Here is a 15,331-nt window from a genome sequence, read left to right on the forward strand (position 1 = left end):
GCGAGCAATTACCGGTCACCTTCTGAGCGAGAACATCCAGAGAGCTGCAGCTGGGGGGTCAGTAACCCTCCTAGCACGGCTCAGCCACAGTGCTTCAGGCTTCATTTAAACCAGCCCGACAGCAGGTACGGGCAGCAGGTATCGGGGCTTGCTGCACAACGCCCATCGAGGTGCTGCAGCAGCCTGCGTGCTGAGAACGGGCCGAACTCGGGGCGTAAATTCCTGATCCCCTCAGAGAGAAGGAGGGTCGGTGTAAGATTTCACTCAGGGTCAGTTTCATGCCCCGCGAGTTTCTGATGCAGTTTTTGTTTAGCTTCTCTTAATGCATCTTTAAAGGGGAGCCTTTGAGTTTGGGCTGGGGCTGGGATTTTTCCTTGGCAGCCGCGCTGCTGGCCGCTGACAGACGCCTCTCAGGAGCGCCGCGTCCACCCGGCGCTGGGCTGGGAGGCGGCCCCTCGGGGGAGCGGGCGCGGTGGGGAGGCCTGGTGTTACACAGCGGCACCGAACCCCTTCTTTGCCCCCAGTCATTCATCCAGGTTTGCGCCCTGGCAAACGCGAAGCCTCCGCAGAGCGCCGCGCTTCGTCCTTTCCTCCGCGGCAGAGGGCGAGTGCGCGGCTGCTGACAGATCAAGGGCTCTGCTGCCACGCTCCTGCTCCCCCGGGTCTCCCTCCCAGTCAGCCTTCGGTCTCAATTAATCATCGCAAAAACCCTAGGAAATTAACATACTAGCTTCTGTTGCAACTCCGGGACAGCAGCTGAACGAACACGGCTGGCGCCCGGCGCTCGTGACGGCGATGCTGCAAACACCAGTGCCCAGCGCCAGGCTCTGCACCACCCCTGCGCACCCTCGAGCCCCCCAGGGTCAGATTCACACCAAGCAGCGACGTCTGCTCCGGGAGCCATCACCGTGCGCTGCTGCGACCTGGGGTTTCAGCGGCATTTCCAACCCCAGCAGCTGAGGACCCGAACTGTCCCCGAGTCACGGGGCAGAGACTGCCCCACGTACGCGGGGCCGCTGGCTGCCTCCCCGTGGGCTTCCCCAACAGAGTGGACTCTGAGGACTTGGAAGTCCCTTACGACAAGGGGGTCAAGCCCCCAGGTACTAATTCTGGGCTACGGAGATGAGAAATGGCACCATGAGGGCTCCTCCAAGGCAGGGGGAGTCTGGAGCCCTCACAGCTACCCACTGGGCGCCACCACGACTGCAGAGAGCCGTGCAGGACTGAGGATTGCCGCTGGTGGCGGCAGCGACTGGTGGCCACTGTCCCCGTGTCACACCCCCGTGAACAGGCCACAAGCTCACGCGCTCCTCGGAGCTCCGAAAGGTAAATTTGCCGCGTGCTGCTCTGCCCTGCAACCCGGCGTTTCACTGCCACCAGCAGTAACCGCAAGCAGCACGCTGCGCCCGCTGTCACCATCGCTGACACAACAGCCCGGGACACGCGGCGCTCAGGACAGCCTGCGGCTGCCCGGGTCACCTCGGCAGCTCCCCACGAGCCTCGGCCTCTCCGAGCTCCCCACTCCCCGCCTACCAAGAGGGTTAGCAGAGCCCAGCCGGGTGAGCTCTCACCCCAGCACGCAGCCACCACCAGCGTGGCGCGCGTGGCGTGCCGGCACCGCTGCGGGAGAGGCGAGCGGTGCACGCGGGGAGCCACGGCCGGTGCGAAGCGGCAGGGCCGAGGCAACCCTGCAGTCCAAACAAAACGCCCTCCTTATGTAAGAAACCACAGCCCCGTGCCTTCTGCCAGGCAGCATAATGCGCCCCTTTGTGCGCGCGAGACGGGGCTGTGTACACAGCGCGGCAACGGCCGCCTGTCCCCGCGCAGGATCATCGCTGATAGGAACCAGATGCAGGAGCCAGCGGCTCTCGTGGCCCCCGTCGCGATCGGCCAGCTCGGGCACCCCACGGGAGAGCCAGGACCCCGTGCTGGAGGCTTTGAGCTGCTCTGGCATCGCAGACGCTCCCCAGACCTGGGAAGAAACGCGCGCCGCACCGGCCGGGAGGGGTTAGGGAGGGCTCTGGGCACCGCCGGGGCTGGAATTATTCAGGACACCGTCCAGCATCCTCCGGCCCCCAAAACAGACTCCCAGTTGTATGTGAGATGCCTCTGTGCCCACCACACCTGGTGCAGACGTTCAGAGGCAGCTCTCTGAGCACAACAAATAGCTCCGAATCCCCACGTGAACCCAGCCGTGCTGGGCTGCCGGAGCGGGCAGCACGGGCGCACGGCGACCCCGGGCTCGGAGCCGCTCCTGCCCCCCCAGCAGCAGAGCACGAGTGCTCCCCCTGCTCCCACTGACAGAAGGAGACGCTCAGAGAATGAGTCTGCAGAAAAAACACATTTCTGGAGGCTTCTCGGAGGGGAGGGCGACACGACGGCTCCCCAGCAGCGGAGCAAGAGGCAGCTCTGCAGGGGACCCGAGGGGTTGCTCACAGCGCGCAGGAGCTGGGCCAGCGAGGGTCTGTCCCACACGGCGCTGAAGCGGCCTGGCTGTGTCTGCATCCCTCCTGCCTGAGGCATCGCTGCCTGCTCCGAGCCAGCCAGCCGCATCCCCACCTCCCGCGCCGGGCCCCAAACCGCCAGTCAGAGCAACACCCTGGTGGCGAGCCAGCCACGAAGCGGCGTCTCCGGATCAGGTCCCGGGAGATGCCCAGCAGCTCATCTACACGTCCCCATGCCTCAGCCCTGCTGCAGGCTCTGTTTAGCCAAGGCAGACGACTCCGGCCGCTCTCAGGGGAAGGCTCACGGTGGGGGAACACGGCCAGACCCAGCTCTCTGCCCCCGTCACCTCGCAGACCTCGCTGCTCGGCCTCCACCTGACAGCGGGTCAGCAGCTGCGCCAGCCAGCCTGGCACAAGCACGTAACTGGGACAGCGCACGCGAGATGTTGCTGCTCCCTTCCCCGACACAGATCCCATGGGCAGGAGAGGCAGGGAGGGGAATTCAAGGTGCCAAAGGCAGCCTCCTTCCACCTTGGGCAGGCAGAGTTAGGGAGAAGGAGCCCTCCCGCCTGTCTGGTAGGTGCAGAGAGGGGCACGAGCTGGAATAAAGACCTTTTTCAGAGCACTGGACTTTTCCAGCTGCCTGGAAACAGGAAGCGCCCAGGCCCGAGAACAGTAACCCTCACACACCCCGCATAAAGGCACACTGAGCCGTTAACCCTAATTACCTGTGACTGACACACCAGCGAGGCCCTGACCTTCCAGGCATTGGCTTAGCCAAAGGAAAATAAACAGCTCCCTTCATACGAAACACAAGCCGTTCTCAGCCCCCCTCGCACGGCTCTCCCCTTGCAGCCCGGAGTGGAAGGTGTCTGAAACGCGGGGCGGGGGGCTCAGCCTCGCCCTGGCTGCCCGCAGCCCTGCTCAGCCAGCCCAGCTCCGCTCCCGACTCCTTCCCTGCACCCAGGAGGACGCAGAGCAGAGGGGATCCTCATCCCGGGCATCCCTGCAGCACGCGGCTGCACCTTCCACCACGCAGAGGGCTTCGAGGCTCTCGTTTCTCACTAACATCACCGGAGAACAACCCGGGGCCACACCTAGTGACAATTCTCTCCCTCCTTCCTGGTGACACCAGGAAAGCCCAGGACGTTTCTGATGTATTTGGGGCTGTTTGGTTGTGCCACCTTGAAACAAGGAGCAGGGAAGACAGACAAGCTGTGGGGGGATCCTGCCCACCTCCCCGCAACTGCGGCCATTGCCTCCAAGGTGTTCACGTCGTGCTTCCTTCTCTGACCTTCGCACCTTTCACGTGGAGCTCCCTGGAAATCCACGCTCATTCTCTCTCACACATTTTCTCCTCGCTGACTGGCAGACGGCAGGTCCTCCTGCACATGCACTGGGTGCTTCTGCCTCCCCTAGCAGCACGCCCTGCCTCTGCTCTGCGTGGAGATGCCTTCCCCTGCCTGTCCTCCCCCAAGCCCCGTGCTGAGATCCCTGACCCGTGGAGCAGCGCAGCCCCATCCCTGACGCCCTCCTCTTCCAGCGCAGAGCAGTGCCCCCGCTTGCTCGTGTCCCCCAGCCGCCCACCCGCCATCCTTTCCCAGGGCTGTGCCTCCCTCCCGAGCCTCCCCTGAGGCTCTCGGCCACGAGGAGGAAAGGAACAAAGCAGGACGCAGAGCTGCTTACCCCGGGGGCAGAGCATCCAGGGCCAGCACCGCTGCCCGGGCCTGCGGGGTGCTGGAGCCGGGCGCTGCCTCCTCTGCCTCCCCGGAGCTGCTCAGCGCAGGAGCCACGGAGCCATCCGCCGCGCTCGACGCCACCGGAGCCGGCGTGGTCGCTCCCGCAGCCGGCCTTTCCTCTTCGATGTCTGCAGCGCCCGTCACATCTCCGTTCACTGGAAGGGCACAGAGCAGAGGCGTCAGCACCACGAACGGGTACCGGGGCTCGGCTGCTCTGCCCCAGGCAGCCCCGCAGCCAGCGCACGTGCCGGCAGCAGCAGACACCGCCCGACCACGACCACAGGGCTCTGATCGCCCAGAGGTCAGATTCCCCTGAACCCCTCCCCTGCCTCCACCTTTTGACTCGAGACAAAATCGGATGCTGCCTCGCGTTTGTGCTCAGCACCTCTTCTGCTGCTTGCTGCGGACCTGAGGTGAGCACAAGTAGCAAGGAGCTCAGGGGCTGCTGGCAGCATCCCCCCAGGCACTGCAAGGAGCTAAACGTTGCTGGATTCCACTGCACGTTTGAGAAGGGAAGGGGAAGAGACAGAAAATTACAACGAAAACTGATCAGGAGGAAAATGCAGACCAAAAAAACGACAGATTTTGTTTGATGATATACTTAAGCTAGCCAAAAACACAAGACTTGACGGTACAGAAGAGGATAAATTCTGCCACAAGACATCCTAGCTTCAGTGGCAACACGAGAGAATTAAAACCAAAACAGCAGCAAATAACAGAAAAAAGGGACGCAGACAAAGCTCCACAAGTTAGAGTTAAGGAACGTAGAAAACTGCAGAAGTCTCTCTTTCTACAAGCCCAAGCGTTCAGAAGCGTCATGGCAAAACCCCTCACAACAGTACAAACCCCACAAACGGGAGACTGAAGGAGTACAGACACTACAGGTGAGGCAGGCTGCTCGGCACGCTGCTGCTCTGCAGCTGGAGGGAAGCAGGCCAACATCCTCCTGCAGCACAGCAATCCTGGCGCACGGCATCGGGCACTAAGGGAGCCTCTCAGGCAGCACCTACGGGCGACGGTTTCCAGGCCAGCAGGCTCACGAGAACTTCCATCAGTCCCCGCGACTTGCTGGAGGAGGTCTCTGACCAGAACTCATTTCCAGCCAGCCTCAGAAGGGGGAATTTTAGAAGCTCCAGACGCCTCGTGCCAATTTTTCAGAGAACCTGCGGGATGACCCCGGCGACTACGCTGAGATTGGACGGATCTCAGGCCCGGTCAAAACAGGGGAAAAGCTGATCCAAAGTCCACCCGATAAGGAAGGACTGCAGGGAGAACACAGCAGGGGCCGAACGACACGGCGGCAGAGAAAACGCCACAAAATCATTTCCTTTTACTCTCAGATGAAATTACAGCCGGGAGCAGCAGACGTGATGGGGAAGCTCTCGCAGTTGCTCCCCAACCGCGCGCGGTAACAGCGGCAGAACGCACCGGGCTAGGGAGGAGGGCAAGGCTTCTGGAGGCGTGCTGGAGGCTACGCGGGGCGGCCAGCGCTAACCCCGGCCCCAAGCGTAAAATCCTCGCTGGCAGGACTCGGGGCAGAGCTGGTGACGGCAAACAGCAGCGAGGACAGCACAGCCGTAAAGCCACCGGGCGGGCTGGGGCAGGGCCAGGGAGATGCCGTTTGAGGCAAGCGAAGCCAAGGAGCAGAGCTGTGCCTGCGGAGCAAAACGCTGCCCCCAGCCCCGGGGCAAGGCCGGGGGGGCACCGCGGGCACCAGGGCTGGGACGAGCCGCAGCTCGGGGAGGGCAGCACGGGCTGCAAGCGGCGGCCGAAACGTCACATTCCGCTCCAGCCCTCCGCTCCTCCACCTCCCTCCCAAAATGGATTTTGGCAAAATTCAAATTACAGTGCTCCAGGTTTTTCCAATGAAGTGGAAAAAAAAAATCCTCCTCCCGAGTTGAACAAAACATTTTCTTCTACCCGAAACAAAGCACGCTGCTTTTCCTTCCAGGTCTCTGACAAAAGCAAAAGAAAGGACAGGGCTGTTTGGAAAAAACAAAACCAAAATCACCGTGTAGGGGCGTAGGAAACGCCTGCGGTAGCAGTGTCGCTTTTGCTGCCCACCTCCAGCCCTACAGCACCGTGACTGCTGGGCTCGCCCAGGACGTGGGACACCCGGACCTCCTGCAAGCCCACCCCAAGCACGTGCCAGGACAGAGCCCCAGAGCTTCCAGGGGGGCTTCCTCCAGCTAAAGCTGGCACTGCTCGACCAGCTCCGGCAGAGCTGGAGAAGAGAAGCTCGTGAATTGCTCAGGGCTCATAGCCACACGCTCACCAGGCCCAGTCCCTGCTTCACGAGGTATTTACAGCTTTGTGGACAAGCCCAAGAAAAGACGAGAGAAACTTCCTGAAATACTCCCTGGCACCACCGAGCACACTTTTGGGAGCTGGGTTTCTGCTGCTTGATAGACCACTGCTCTTCCCCACTTCATTGGGTAAAGAGTTCAAAATTATTTTCTCTGCAGGCTGATGGGCGAATTCACCTGAAAGCTCACAACTCAGAGAAAGGTCCAGCCAGCTGCGGGGGCTGTTCTCACCGTGGCATTAGTGGCACAGCTCTTCCAGGACCCTTTAAAGCTGCTGGATGCGGTCGTTTTACGTCAGGGAGACTCCAGAGCAGAGCCACAGGAATTATTCAAGGCAGAACAGGTCCCACCAGGGAGCTCGGTGGAGCTGCCCAGCTTACCAAAACAAAGTCAAGAGCGCCTTTGCGGGGAGGAAGTTCCCGGGCGCTACAAGACCCTTTATTTCAGCAGAAACGCATCTTCTCCCACTAACGCAGCCCCGAGCCCTGTGCACCCCACGCCTGTAACCGCAGGGCCGGAGCAGAGCTCCCTGAGCACACTCACCCGTGCCGTTGGCCGTGCCGTTCATCGTGCTCGTGGGCGCCTGGCTCTTGGCCGGCTGCCGGTGCCGGCTCCTGGTGCTGGGACTTTGCTCCCCACTCCCCGCGCCTTGCCGGGCTGCTGCAGCTGCGTGCCGGTGAGTCCTGCGAGGGAAAAAACAGGGCGGTGAGACACAGGCGGGCCTCCGAGGGAAAACCTGCTCCCGTCTTTCCGCCCCGATGCCGCGGTGCTCCTCTCCCAGCCCGGCTTGGGGAAGAGGGACAGAACCGCTGGGAAGCGGCCGCGCGTCCCTGCCCTGAGCCCCCAGCACCGCTCCCCCAGCCCTAAGCCTGCACACAGCTCCTGCCGTCCCACCCAGCGGCGTCGGGGTCCCGAGGAGGAGAGATCTTGGAGCAGCCCTTGCTGCTGTGCGCTGCTGCTTGCCGCAGGTGCCCCACGTGCTGAGGATGAGCCCCGGGCACTGCCGGCAGCACCGTGCAGCCCCTGCAGGCTGCTCCTTCCACACCCGCGGTAGCGACCATGCAGCAGCGCCTTCCGCAGCGGGCACCACGGCGGGCGCTCAGCGAAACCCGCTCGAGGGCAGCCGCAAGGCTCGCAGGTGGGGCAGAGCAACAACTCGCTTCTGAGGACGCTGCCAGGACGGCCGTGGGCGCTGGGCAAGCGGGGAGCAAAGAGCTGAGAAAGGCGGCAGGGGGAATCGTCGCGGCAAGAGCCCGACCCCTCTCGCAGGGATGCTCAGCAAGGGGACGGGGAAAACCGACAGCAGGGCATCACGTTGGGCACAAACATCAGGAAAGGGACGGTGCTGACCGCGGCAAAGCTCCAACGTGGGCTTCTCAGCACTTGCTCCCCAATTAGGGTGGCAAAAGAGCGAGCTTCCTTCCCCCATGCCGAGGGCAGGGGGCAGGAGGCAGAGCTGGGGCCACCCCTGCTCCACGCAGCACAGCAGCTGCGGCCCGGAGGGTGAGGACCACAGGGATCAGGACTCGCTTTGCTCCAGCCAACTTCTTGCCTTAAAAGGGCAAAACCTGCAAACTGTCCCCGTCCCAGGGCCGCGCGGAGCTGGGAGGGGACGGCAGCTTGGCAAGGGCAGGGCACAGCATCGCTCACGCCACCCGCGCCAGCTCCAGCAAGCCCTTGGTTCCTCCCAGCTGCTCCTTGGGGAGCGGCTCACAATGACACCGGGCAGAGGAAGGGCTGGGATCGGGAGGAGACATGGGAAAGCAGAAGACGACCGTTGAAAATAGATCTGATAAGGGCCAGGGACAGAGCGGGCAGCCCAGCAGAGCAGCCCAGGAGCCAGGAGCTGCCGAGGCCACCCCGATGAGCCGCCTCTCCCGGGTGGGCAGCTCCTCACGCGGCTCCCTCGATGCCTTCCTGCCCGGCTGGCAGGGCTGGGGCGCCGCTGGTGGGGCGCTCGCAGCCCCGGGTCAGCAGAGCGATGGCGCAGCACCCGGCCTGGGTTTTGGGACCCAGCTCCCCGCGGGGAGCGGTGCTGAGGCAGGGGATGGGTCCCGTCCCTGCCCTTCTGGGTGCAGATGAGCTAAGAGCTGCCCAGAGAGTTTTTAGAAACCAAAACAGGATGTGTCCGTGCTGCCAGCCGGCCGCACAGGGTTACCAAGCCTGAATTAGCCCGCCTGCCGCCCAGCCCAGCCCTCCTACGAGCGCTCCCATCTGGGCATTGTCTTTTAATAGACGCATGGAAACAAACCCAGCGAGGCCACGTGACAGCGGCCGGACTGGGAACACGCTCTTAAAATAGGAGCGGGGAAAAAACAAGGCAGAGCACGGGTGGGAACAGGCTCTGGCAGCGGTGCCAATGGGGAGGAGATGGCGGGCGGGGGCAGCCCCCTCCCCGGTGGGGGGCACGAGCCCTGCCACCCCAAGCTGCTGCCCCACTGCCCCTGCTGGGCCACGGGCAGCAGTGTCAGCGGGGTGACAGCAGCCCCTCAGCTGCCCCTTTCTGCCAAGGCAGAGCCCCCTCCGCCTGGCTGGGCTGGGCGCATCGCCCACGCTCACCTCCGGCCCCAGTGCAGAACCCAGGAGCCCAGCACGAGGCCCCAGGAGCCGCGGTGGTGCCGGTCCCGGTGTCACCCGGTGGGCGAGAAGGCAGCCGAAGGGGAGGGAGGCAGAGCCCGCGCTGACACCCGGCTCCGGCTGCAGGAGGCCGGGGCCAAGCAGGGCAGACACGGCCGGGAGAGCCCCGGTGCCGCGAGGGCTCGGCTCCCACTGCCCCCGCTCCCCCCCAGCTGGGAAATCCCCCTGCCTCTGCGACAGGGCAGGAGGAGACGGCCGTGTCCCCGCACCCCGTAGCCCCCCCGGCAATCCGGTGCCAGGACTGGGGACAGCGCACGCGTACCAGCACCTGGAGGCACACCCGTCACCCCAAACAGCCGGACAGCAGCCAGCAGCACGGTGCTCGGCTCTGACACCCTGAATCCGTGTGAACAGTTCGTCCCCACGACCCAACACCCTGCCCGGTGCTCGCGAGGGAAATGGGGCTGAGCGAGCCAGAGGTGCGCCTGCTGCCCGCCCTCGGGGACGCTCGTGCCCGCCGCCAGCTGAGCCGGGAGTTTTGGACGTGACCGAGCAAAGGAGGCACGCCGCACCACGGCAGTCAGCCGTTTGGGTTTGCACGGGCCGGTGACAAGCGACAGCGAAGTTTCTCAGGCCACGGCCAGACCGCAGCCCCCGACGTGGCTCAGCGGCCCGAGCCTCCCCGGAGCACACACCAGACCGCTTCGCGCCACAGAAGAGCCCCCTGTGGCCACCACAAAACAAACGGGGATTGTGGCGGCGAGCTGGGCACCCACGGCACCAGCGCTCAGCCAGGGACCTCGGGGCTGTGTTTTCTCTTTGCACAGAGGGCTGTGGAATTTCACACCCCGCCACCAAGATCAGCGGCAAATCCCGAGATGACATTTGTTCAGGAGAAGAAAGAGAAGCCCTGATCAAGCAGTTTCCCTCGAGGGGACAGCGTGGAAATAGCTGAGGAGCGAAGAATGACCCTTTTCTTTCCATCCTGCCTGCGAGCCAGCGTGCCAGCATCCATCACCAAGCCCATGAAAATAAACGCTGCTCTGCATATAAACAGAGCAAACATCAAACAGCGCTCCCGCGCGCAAAGGACCTGCACAGCGCTCCGGAGAAGGCGGCTGCCTCCGCGGTGGGTACAAACAGCCACGCTTCGCCCCCAGTACCACAGCCAACGGGGGAGCTGTGTCCAGAACAGCCCGAACCTCAGGCGAGTCCAGGCCGAGTCAAAAACCAGCACGGACGCCTCCTGTACCGGAGCAGCCTCGGGGTTTTTAATGGTTGTGAGCAACCAGAGCTGGAAGGCCCCGGAAGGCCAGACCAGTCACCAGGCCGAGCAGCCCAAAGCGGGGCTTTCTTTAGCGGCTTTCTACCCCTACCGAGAGCTGCGAAGTGGCTGCGTAGAGCAGCTCCTGGCAGGACACCGAGCAGCGTCCCACCTGTGGGGAGGGTTAGCGCCCAGACGGCAGGGATCAGAGCAGCAGCTAAAGGGCACAAGCTGCGTTCGGCAATCTGCCCCCAGTCTCCTGACCCGCTCAAACACACGGTACTTGAGGAGCGGGTAACTTTTTAGAGCTAAAAACACTTCTCCTGCTCACTCCTCTCCCGTCCGTGCCCGGCAGATGCAGGAGGAGCAGGAGAGCCCAAAGCGTGGGGCGTGCAGCTGAGGCTGCTCCTGCACCTGGCGCCCGCAGGGCACGCAGAGCCTCCCCTTCCGCAGGCACACTTCTAACAGAACATCTGTAGGGGCTGCTGGGCCACCGCCACGCTCTGGAAATATAAATAGGTGTTGAATTCAACTCCATGTTGACAACGTGACACGTCTCTCAATAACCACAGCTCCAAAAGGAGCAGCTCTGAGCCGCTCCAGCCCAGCGAGGAGGCAGCGAAGGGCTCTGCGCCAGGCGCAGGATGGCCTGCTGCCCGAGCGTCTCATTTCCTTTGGAAGTAGCTGCTATTTCCCTGCAGCTCTGCTCGCTTCGCTTCTCCCGCTCTCCCTGGACCTTCCGAAGCATGCCCTGTGACCACCACCACGGGCATCGTGCTCCCCAGCCTGGCCCAGCGCCGTGCTCCAGGCAGAGGCGTGCTCCCCGCCACCCCCAGCAGCCGTCTGGGGGTGCGCAGCAGGCCGGGCCCCCCCAGTTCACCCAGCTGCCCACAGCCCTGCCCGCGCAGCCCCGCTGCGCCATTCCCTGCCGGCAGCGAGGGGCCCTTACCTCGATCTGCTTCCAAAGCAGTTTGTAGCGGGAGGCTGCTGTCTGCTCTCCGCGGCCGCAGCCATGCTGCTGGGGTCCCGTCCGGGCACCTGGGACCCTGAACGGTTGAAGGAGAAGCGGGTGAAGGAAACGACCGCAGCGCCTCCTAGTTCTACCCTCCTCCCTCCCTTCCTTCCCACCTGAAAGGAGACCCAAAAGCACAGCAATTTACTACAGGCCAGAGCGGCCAGCGTGCTACGCTGCAGGACGCCAGCCAGCTCCGCCACGGGGACTCCGCAGCCCTAGAGACCCCCACCCAGGGCAGCAGCCCACCGCAGGTGCCCGCACAGCACCTCTGCGCCTCTCAGCACCCCACTTTCCAAAGTGGCGAGCGAGCAGCCGGGAGCAGCACCTCTGGGGGCTGGCTGCTCCCCCACGGCTCTCTCCACAAGCGCTCTCCTCTGCCACCATCGCGCAGGGGCACTGGGGGAGGTCAGCACAGGGCTCCGCTGAGCTGCCGGCACCACAGGAGCCGCGTCCACGGCTCCCACGTTTCAGGGGCCTGGTCTCCCACCAAGGAAGGGAAGGAGCAGAGGGAGTGCAACGCAACAAACGCTGCCCGGCGCGGGCCGAACGCTTCCCTGCTCGCTCCCTGGGAAGCCTCAAGCAGACAGACGTCTGCCCGTGCCGCTGGGCACGCTCCTTCCACGGGAGCCCTTTTCTGAGCAGTTTCCCGGATAAAGCAGCTGTTTGCCCAGCCCAGCACAGGGCAAGCTCGGGAAGGGGCTGAGCCACTCGGGCGCTTGGCGGAGGGCCCCCCCTCACGCCGAGGGAGGCGGGCGTGATGCCATCGAGGCTCCCGCTCCCGTCCCGCCACACGTCCGCTCCCACAGGAGCACGGCTGGGCGGCGCCGGGGCCTTACCTGGGGGAGGAGGTGGCTGCTGGCACTCGGACGTTCGCTCGGCGGTGCTGGGGGCCGCGCTCTCAGCCCCACTCCTCTCCCCGCCGGCGCTCACCGCCTCGTGCGCGGAGCCGCCGCGTGCACGCGGAGCCGGGCGGCACTCACCCTCTGTCACGGCACTGCCATTAGGCAGGCTTCCCAGATCAACAGCAGGCCCGTCCAGGAAAATCGTCAGCTCTCCGCCGGAGACAACGCTGCCTTTGTTCTCCGTCTGCAGGTTCAGGGTCAGCTGCCTGTTCTCCACTGCGGGAGACGAGGGGACACGGAGAAGAGACCCAGCAGTCACCGCCCAGGACAAGGACGGCTCCACCGCCCGGCTGCCCCCCGGGACATCACCTCCCGGTCCCCCAGCGGGGCCAGGCCCTCCCCACACCCCCGCAGGACGGCGTGCCCACTCCCCCCAGGGCCGGTCATCCCCGCGAGCGCTGCAGCGGCGGCCCCACACCTCTCCGCACCCCGCAGGGCCATCAGGGGACAGCCACACAGCGCCGCTGCCCGCTCCGAGGCCGCTGGTGGCAGGGCCGGGCCCCCAGCCCCTAACGAGGGGCTGCAGCCTCCCCCGGGGCCCTGCCTGTGGCACAGCCCAGGCCACGACCGCTCACACCTCCGGGGCTGGGGCCGCAGGGGAGGCAAGCCGAGGATTTGACCGGCTTGACACAACGCATCAGGCAGGAAGGGTCCTGCACGGGTAGCACCGGCGGGTACCTGGGGCACAAAGCAGGCTGGCAGCTACGTGCCGAGGCGCCCAAAACCCTGGCCCAGGCCAGAACTAGGTTACTCTTCTTCCTACCTGGAAACCCCAGCTAAGCAGCAGAAGAAAACCCCGGGCACATCCCTGTCCACATCCCCACGCATCACCGAACACACCTGGCACAGGGGGGCCGCCCCAAAGCGCCCAGAAACCCGGCCACAGCGGGGTCTGGAGCGGGCAGCGTGGGGCTGCGGGGGCTGCTCGTGCTCCTCCCACAGCCCCCGACCGCAGAGCCACTCCGGGAACGGGGCCACGTCCCCAGGGGCAGCGGGAGAACAACGGGACCCTCAGCGCCACGGACAGGCAGGGCTCCTGCACAAGCGCGGCCGTGCCCCGCAGGAGCCAGCGGGACCGAAACACCCAGCTCCGCCGCACGGGGCCAGAAAAATTTGGCTGCCCCAAGCCGGGACAGCAGCCCAGACGCTTCCTGACTCATTTGCTCAAATAATATTTTTATTATACACGGATCGCTCACGACACAACGGCACCATTTTTTAGCAACCTGCTTTGCCCCAGCCCGCCGCGGGGACGGGGTGCGGTGCCTGCCCACGGGAGCAGGGGGGGAGCAGGCTCCCCACGGACCCCCCGGCCCGTCCCCAGCTCGGGACGGGGCACGCTGGGGCTCCTGCCATCCCTCCCTGCCCGCGGCTGCTCCTCCCCGCAGGGCTCCTGCTGGCTGCACACAGCTGGGAAGGGACATAAAGGGGACAGGGAAGGGGTCCTGGGACCCGTTGGGCGGCGTCACCGGCCGTGCAGCCCCAGCCCTCCCGGCACCAAACTGCCGTGCCTCCTGGGGGACTCGGAGGTCCCCAGTGAAGCCAAGTGCTGCCTCTGAGCGCGCGTCGGCGCGAACCGGCTGCAAAGGGCTGACCGCAGGCACAAGGACAGCTCCGGGCTGCTTCCAGCCCCGAGCCAGCAGAGCCACCGAGAGCCGTGCACGGGCTGTGGCTGGCAGCCGCCACCTGGAAGTCGCCGCTTCGCCCAGCCGGCCGCTGCCACGCGCTCTCTGCCACCTCTCCCAGCTCACCGCTGCCCCGGGGGGCCCCAGCCAGGGGGCAGGCAGCCCCACGCGCCGCAAACCACCACCCTCTCTCCTCCAGGAGGTCTCTGCCGCGCTGGGCGTTCAACAGCCCCCCCAAAACCAGCACCTGGGGGTCGTGGTGGAGACGGGGACGAAGGGCGAGTGGCGCTCACGGGCCTCGTGCAAGCACCTCGGGTGTCCTGTCCCCGGGAGGGAGGTGCCCGCCGTGCCCAGGGCCCTCTCCTGGGGGCAGGACGGGCTCGCGGGGGCACAGCACGGAGGCCGGAGCCCGACGCTGCCGCTCGTTACCCACCCGCTCTCAAACGGGGGGTTCCCTGACGAAGGCTGCTCTCTCCCGCCTGCACAAAGGTGTTATTCTCGGCGCCTCCAAGGGCACCCGATCCCACAGACCGCTTTAAGTGCCCGACACAGGAGACGCTCCTGAGCGCAGCCAAAAGCCAGAACAAACCCAGACCCTGTTTCTCCCGGCTGCTCCGAGCCGGAGGAATTTGCCCGCTCTCGGGGCCGCGCGGAAGTCGCGCCCGCACGCGCCGGGGGTCCCCCCCAGCCCCTCGCGAGCGCCCAGCCGCCGCGCGCCGCTCTCCCCGCCGGAGCCGCACAAGCCCTCATTGTGCGGGCTCCCAGCCGGGGGGGACGGCAGCGCGGGAGCGAAGACGAGGTGGCTCCGAGCGGAGGATGCGAACGCGAGCCTCCCAGCCGGCTTCCCTCTCCCCCTCTCCACCCCCTTCGGCTTTTTTAAAGAAAATAAACACGGGCAGAACCTTCCATTCACTGTCCCCGTCCAGCGCGCGGGACGCACAAAGGGACATTGCTGCTGCACCAACAGAGGGTCCCCTGACCGGCCGAGCACAAAGGCTGCCTGTGTCCCGCAGGCAGCCAGCATGTCAGAGGGATTATTATTATTTTGGGAGGGGGCCGGGGGCGACGTGGTCCTGAATAAGGTCTCAGTTCGGCTACTCGCAGCGCCCCGCGTGCGGCCTCAGAGCTCCCATTCAGCGGCGGCGCGCTGGAATTCCCACCCGGAGGATTTACGGCCCCGCACGGCTCCGGCAGCGAGCCCCAAGCGGCTCCGTGCTGCGCCCGAGCCCCCCCGGGAGCTGCACCCGCCCGCTGCGGGCCCTGGCATGAGCGTCGCGACGCCACGGGGAGGAGGGGACAGCCCCTCCGCCGCTTCCCTGGCCGGGCCGGCTCCCTCTCCTCGCAGGCAGACGGAAAGACTTCCGGCCAGACGGACACACGGACGGACAGCCCACGCTCCCCACCCCCCCGGCTCCTAACCCCCCTGCGCAGTCCCTCTGGGTGCCCCAACCACTCACTG

The 15,331-nt window shown here is 65.2% G+C and overlaps 1 protein-coding gene across 2 annotated transcripts in view; it reads right to left on the reverse strand.

The window, feature by feature from the left end:
* Positions 1-15,331, reverse strand: part of WWP2 (WW domain containing E3 ubiquitin protein ligase 2) — a 36,002-nt gene that overhangs the window by 15,191 nt on the left and 5,480 nt on the right. Inside the window, exons 5-8 of one of the 2 annotated variants that reach the window (XM_040571672.1) lie at positions 12,182-12,463; positions 11,280-11,376; positions 7,033-7,172; positions 4,131-4,338 (exon numbers count right to left, since the gene is read on the reverse strand). In XM_040571672.1, the coding sequence (XP_040427606.1) occupies positions 4,131-4,338; positions 7,033-7,172; positions 11,280-11,376; positions 12,182-12,463 (727 nt within the window). The remainder of the gene's footprint in view (positions 1-4,130; positions 4,339-7,032; positions 7,173-11,279; positions 11,377-12,181; positions 12,464-15,331) is intronic. The other variant, XM_040571673.1, reaches the window with a different exon arrangement.

Source organism: Cygnus olor, chromosome 12, assembly GCF_009769625.2.
Source record: "Cygnus olor isolate bCygOlo1 chromosome 12, bCygOlo1.pri.v2, whole genome shotgun sequence".
Classification (NCBI taxonomy): Eukaryota; Metazoa; Chordata; class Aves; order Anseriformes; family Anatidae; genus Cygnus; species Cygnus olor.